This window comes from Gavialis gangeticus, unplaced genomic scaffold (assembly GCF_001723915.1).
Source record: "Gavialis gangeticus isolate Ggan-Ray unplaced genomic scaffold, GavGan_comp1, whole genome shotgun sequence".
Taxonomy (NCBI): domain Eukaryota; kingdom Metazoa; phylum Chordata; order Crocodylia; family Gavialidae; genus Gavialis; species Gavialis gangeticus.
In genome coordinates this window covers 55511391-55518059 of record NW_017728995.1, presented here as the reverse complement: position 1 = coordinate 55518059, position 6669 = coordinate 55511391, and the positions used below count along the sequence as shown (strand labels likewise).

The window sequence follows — 6669 nt, the reverse complement described above, 5'->3', positions numbered from 1 at the left end:
GAGGCACTGAGGGCACAGAAGGTAGAAGAGAGTGAGTGGAGCTAAAGCCAGATCCAACCCAGTGGGCCTAGGCTAGAAGGCCTAGCCAGATTAAAGGGGCAATGGCTGAGGCCCCAACAGAGGTGACAACAGTTATAACACCTGCAGGGCATACGGTATGGTAAAGGGAAGGTTTGGAGCCACGCAACTAGCCCGTAAGGCTTGAGGTGTCCTGTGCAGTGTGGTTTTGAAGAGAGGTCCAGTGAGGGGCTCAAGGACCAGTGAGTTCTAGTGAGGCCAACTGAAGGCATGTGGGCAGACTCCTGATTTATTTTACCAGCAAGACATGGCAGGAAAGATGAGAGGGCATTCTTGGTGTGGAACTGATATGGTCGCAGAGCCACCAGGGGCATTACGGCTACCCTGAGGGATCCCACCCTGTGACAACCTCCAACGTGGTTCTGAAAATCAAATAGACCTCAATTTCATATTCAGCTGCTGCTCCCCAAAAGTAATGGTTGATGCTAATGGGCACTAGTGCAGCAGAAAAAAATCCTTCACTCTCTTGCAGCAGTTGTGAAACCTCTATTTTATATCTGTTTAAAAAGGAGACGCAGATGAAATGTAAGGAACAACTCTGATGTACTGGGTATGGGAGCATAGCAACTGCCAGAGTAGATCAGATCAGGTGGCCAGTTTGTTTGCTGTGCTGTCATCAAGTGAGATTTGTACAGACTGCTTCACAAAAAGTTATGTGGAACCCTGTTATTGGAATTTATGGGCTGTGTGGGGTTTGTCCCTAGTAGTTGACTCCTGACAGTTAGAATACGTTTTGTCCTGGGAAACGACAGATTTATGAACTTCTTGTCCCTTGTTTGGTAGTTCTGTGTCTTTTTAAAATGTTTACTGTTATAATTCTGAACACGCTGTTATCCATATAAATAGATAGCTGTTCTTTCTGGCGGGGGTGGGGGGAGTTTGAGTATTGTGAATTTTCAGACTTGGTCATATCATTGGACAGCCCCCAGTTCTGTGAGCTATATGTGAATCATATGATTAATTGCTTGCTTCTACCAGAAGTAAATATCCCTTCTTTCATCAGTGAAGTGTGGGGGCAGAAACATTAAGGTGTCTTTGCTACTTCTCCACAGATGCAAATTCAAGCCTTGCTTTGGATTCTTACCAAAGTTTGTTCCCTCTGGTCCCAGTTAACCTACTTGTTAGTTGATTTCCCCAGCTCAAATCAACTAGGTATCAAAGGCAACTGGTGTATTGTGACCCACATCACTCCTTGTGCCATTGGCTACAAAACCTGACATACCACAATCAACCTGTGTATGAGTTGCTTGGCTTAGGTTGGCCTTTGACCTTTCAATTGCATTTCCTGTGCTCTTATATGAAGTGTAATAAACAGAAATTCCCAACATACCTTTTCTAGAGCACTCATCAATCTGTTTTTATAATCTTCCCTCCTTTGTTTATGTTAAAAAATCTTATTGATTGAATTGTCAAATAACAAAGTAACATAAAGCTATAGCCATCAGAGGTACCAGAAACAAAGAATAATTAGAAAATCAATAAACTACCTAGAATCATTTAGAAGACATTCAAATGACCTTCTAAGAATAAAAACTAAATATTCAGGATCCTTGAAATGCAAATCTTAAAAGACTGTAATGAAATACAAATCTTGGAAGATAGCTTTAATGAAATACAAATACATTTTAATGATTTATAAATCTTAGAAGACAGTTAATGTGCCAAGCAAATTCCAGCTGGCTGCTAATGTTAATTTACTGAACTTTGGCATCTTGAGGATTAGCACCACAGGTTGCAGAGTAAAACAATAGTAAAGAGAACAAAAGGAGCAGGGGCAAAATAATATGCATAGAAGAAATGTTAATAAAATGTAGCCAGAAAGGGGTAAAAATGAACAGATACTAAATGCATGAATAAAATGACAACATTCCACCAAAATCCCCCTCACCAAAAACTAATCATGCAACTTAAGAAATATATTGCTTGTGCCTTATATGCATGGTTAATGCCATATTTGACATTAACATTAGAACATAACTGAGAAGTGTATGTTGTCTCATTCATGGTGGAAAGAAGAACCTACTAAGTTGAATACATTCCTATCCGTGGCAATTTTAGTAAAGTGGACTCAGAGCAGAAATATCTGAAACCTATGTGGTCTTTAGCCAATCACTGAAACATTTTATTTCCCTCTTTGTAACATAGGGATTGCAATGGAGTGTGTATATCTTCATAGTTTGACAGGGAAGAGGTTAAGGAAGGAGGAGAACAGGAGACACACCCTTGTTCTCCAGCTTATTGCTACAGATACCAGACAAAGTTCCTTTTCGTTTACTTTTATCACATAAAACTGAAAATATCAATGTATGGGTAGAGGGCAGTTCTCACTGACAGCCCAAGAAACTATCTAGTACAACTATAAGGAACCTATTAAAGATTTGTACCAAAAGATGGCAATAGCTTGATCGGAGGGCAGAAGCCCTCTTAAGACCTAATGTGAAAGTTGTCCACCGGCTTCAATGGACTTCTGGTAAACTTTCCAAAGATCAAACTCTGGATATAGAAAAGGATGGCCTGAGGTAACCCCTTCCTGAGGCTCATTGATTGGCTGAGCTGGAAAAAGTCAGGTAGTTAACATTTGGAAGAATTCTAAAGAAAGTGGATTAAGGTGTTGTTACACTTTACAGTTTGCATATGCTAAAGAATATTAGGTAGTAAAGTTACCATATACTGTGACTGAGCAGTTGCACATTGAGGGTTAATACCCTCTTTAACATGCACAGCTTTGATTTGCTGTTACATGGCTGGCAAGCAGGGACATAGTTAAGAGCTGCCAAGTCTTCCCCATGGCTATCTGGCTCTCCAGCGACTCCCTTCTTACCTGCCTCCCCCTTTCCTCAGCTCTCTTCTCACCCACAACTGTCTGGCGTTCTCTGAGTCTGTCAGCCCAGGGCAGTACAGTTATGAATGATAGTTCATCCACATGTGAGGGAGGGCTGAGAGAAGTGCATCCTGGGATACTGGAAGACTACAAGGTGTGGATATTGGCTCCAGAGCAGACATTGGCCCTATGGAGCAGACTGATGTTATTGCAACATGAGCTGCCTTATACCAGGTGGAGATAGTCCTTTCCCAAAGAGGCATAACTTTGAAATGCTCAGAAGGTACTTAGTTCCTTTTTTCCTGGCCTTAACCTGTAAACCCTCCTATCTTAAGAGTATTTAACACATGAGAAAGGTAATGTTGAATACCACCCTTAGTATCAGAGCCATCCCTGGGGGGTGTGAATTGGGGCAACCGCCCTGGGGCCCACGCTTTGGAGGCCCTGCAGAGCTGGGTGGAAAGGCTACAGCTGCCACTTTTGAAATAGAGCCCTCCTGCCCGCCTGGCGGGTTGGGCAGTCTTTGCTTGTTCTGGCTGCCACCCGTCCCACTGTGCCTGGTGTGCCAGGGCTTTCACTCCCCTGCATAAGTGTGCCACGGCATGGGGATGGGGGCCCCGCACAGGCTGCTTTGCCCCGGGCCCTGCACCCTGCTGGGGTCACCTCTGCCTAGTATCTATAAAATATTTGGGTTACAACCTGAGGCAGGGGGAAATTAACGTAGAGAGATTTGGTTCAAAGTGACCAGGAAGAGTCCGTTTTGCTCCCTGACCAGGATGACAGCCTTTTCCTACAGACCCTCTAGACCAGGAGTGTACAACTCAAGCTATATTGAGCCACATTCCAGTGGAGGGTATCACTAGTGGGAATTGATCTTGAAGCACATCTGCCAGCTGGGAAATGGACAGTGTGTGCAGAGATCAATGAATTGCTGCTCACTGAGGACGCAATTTGTGATGAAGAATAATTTGATTCTCAGTTTTTCTTTTCAAATCTTTTTACATTGTTGATGTTCATGGAATAAAAATGAATGAATGGAAGACCACATTGTGCTTCCCTGTCTTATGGCTTTTGTGAGAGTTTTATTAATATACATCACTAAGGAAATATGAAGTGATAGCTAAAAACCAAAGGGGCAGTGTGGTCTGGCTCAAGATCCAGATTACAGTTTAGAGGTTTCCTTGTATTTTAGGGGATAACGCAAGAGAAGCACCCTTCACCAATCCTATGCCTGCAACAGAATACTTCCTCTTGCATGCTAGATCTCTAATTCTGCATACATAGTCCCGCCCCCCACACACACACTATTGGTGTCATTTGTGCTCAAAAATGACTAAATCTTCATACCAAAATGGCAGTTACTTGCAAAATTCATACTGGTGCAATGAAAAATAGAGGGGCCAGATTTTAAAACTGAGCTTTTTACCTATGGTTAATTTTTAAGGTTTGCCCCCCCCGCCAATTTTAAACTTACTGAAAAGCCAGCAAAGGCCAGCATGTTCAAATATATGACTCCTGGTCAGTTTATTTGACAATCATACTGTTTGTTTATGTCTTAAAAGTTGCATGAATTCTGGTGTCCAGGTTTTAAAATTTTGATCAGACTACTTGATTCTGCAGTATATTATTTCATATCAATGGTTACAAGCATTTATGATGTGATGGTATTATGTGTATATCTATTTCCATTTACAATAAGTTTAAATTTAGGATATGAGTGTGATTTTTTTTTTTTTTAATTATCATATTCTTGGTTAAGGAACATGTTAGACAAAACATATGCAATATATATTAAACATTTCCAAGTTGCAATTTGAATGAAGACTGCTTTTTAGCATAAATGAACTGAAGTGAAATGTTGACCTCATTTAATTAGCTTCATCTTCAGAATGGCAGTGCTCTAGTAGTGACTAAGAAAGATGTTGCCATTTTCATGTACAGTATATCATTTCTTGTTAACTGGAAATTTTTCACCTTTCTGTGTCAGTCAGATTTGGCAGATGGTTTTTTTTGTTGACTTATTTTCTTTCTAGTAGCAAAGCACTGTTATTTAAGTAGCAGATGAGCTTTGTTATATACATGATGATGATAATTCTAGACCTCCTAATCCCTGTAGAAATAGAAGTCCTATATTTAAAGAGGTTCCTATATGTAAAAGCAGCTGAGCAGAAAGAATTTTTTAAGATAGGCTGTAATGTCTTTTCCCTGTGATCTCTGCACAGTAGTAGACAAATAGCATGAATTGTCTCCCAGCCCTGACTACCCAATTTCAGCTCCCTTCTCACATGTACACCCATGAGCATCCATGCATAGAATCTGAAATATGTGGTGTGAAATAGATGCTAATCAGTGCTCATGAGAGGACTGAAGTTTCACCTACTAATATAAAACCACATATAAAGTTGTTAGCTCTGTTTATATCTTGAATCTTACTTTTAACAAGTGCCTTTGCATGTATGTTTTTGTTGTTGTTGTTTTGGGGGTTTTTTTGTTTTTACAGAAATGTATAAATACCCAACACAAATAACAATTATACATAACTCTAATATATTTCCTTTTATTTTGAGTATATCTTAGAAGAATATTCAGAGCCATTTCTTACAATTTTCTTGTGTATAGAACTCTTGTTGATTCCAATGACATTCTCACCAAAGGCCCACTTTACTAGGCTTTAATTTTTGGGAGATAGTGCATAGTTGCAATTGTAGTGGTCAAGTATATAAACTTCACCAATAAGTAATTTCTGGATTCTTTCTTTCTTCCAGGTAATATCCGAAACACTGAGAAGCTGAGCTATGATAAACAGCACCTGTATGAGATAATGGTAACTGCTTTTGACTGTGGGCAGAAACATGCAACAGAAGATGTGTTAGTACGAGTGGACGTCAAACCAGTTTGTAAACCAGGGTGGCAAGGTAGGGTTTGATAATTTCTATCACTGGATTTCTTCTCATTTGCCTTTTTACAATAGATAGTGTCTTATATCCTTTGCAGTGATATGGAAAATTATTAGATGTTTTTATTTTATACTGAATACAACACCAGGCAAATGCCTGGGTTGTCACTCCAACCTGGTTTATATGGCCACATGACTCAGAAATAAGTGATTCTCCACTAGTTGGATCAAAAGACTCAGGTTACATAAAATCCTAATTCTAAACCCCCTCCTGAAATGTAATCCAAGATCTATTTTGAGGTTCAAAAATGACTTTTCTTTTCATTTTTGTATAAGACTATCTAAAGTCCATAAGGCTAGGATAGAACAAGCAAGGCTGATTTAAGTTAGTGCAGTGTCAACAGAACTATTCATATCAGTTTCTTCCAGTTAGTATCAACCAATTGACACCATTGCTGTATTTCTACAGGCACATCAATAAGGGCATGTTCTACAGGAAATGAGGTGGAAGGATGGGGTGATAGTTTGGGTTATGCCTTGAACCTTGGGAGATACAGGTTCAATTTCATACTCAGCAATGGATGTCCTGTGTGGCTATGGGCTGAATCAGCACCCAATCTACAAAGGAAGTCAAAAACCAAATGCCAATTAAGAAATATAAATGCATATGTGAATCCTTGTATTAATCCCTATACCATGGCTCCCTGTCTGTAAAATGGGGGCAATAACTATTCCCTTGGTTATCTTGAGGATAAAAGAATTACAAAAAAGACAGCTCAGCTCCTGTTCATGAGGATTATATAAGTAACCAATGTAAACAGAATCTGTAGGTGTAAGTAGGGGCTAAATTTAGCCTTCCCTATCTTACTTATTA

General features: G+C 39.9%; 1 protein-coding gene across 1 annotated transcript in view; it reads left to right on the top strand.

Moving 5' to 3' along the window:
- CLSTN2 (calsyntenin 2) overlaps positions 1 to 6669 on the top strand; it is a 715806-nt gene that overhangs the window by 465645 nt on the left and 243492 nt on the right. The window contains exon 5 of the mRNA XM_019503079.1: positions 5665 to 5814. Within this exon, the coding sequence (XP_019358624.1) occupies positions 5665 to 5814 (150 nt within the window). The remainder of the gene's footprint in view (positions 1 to 5664; positions 5815 to 6669) is intronic.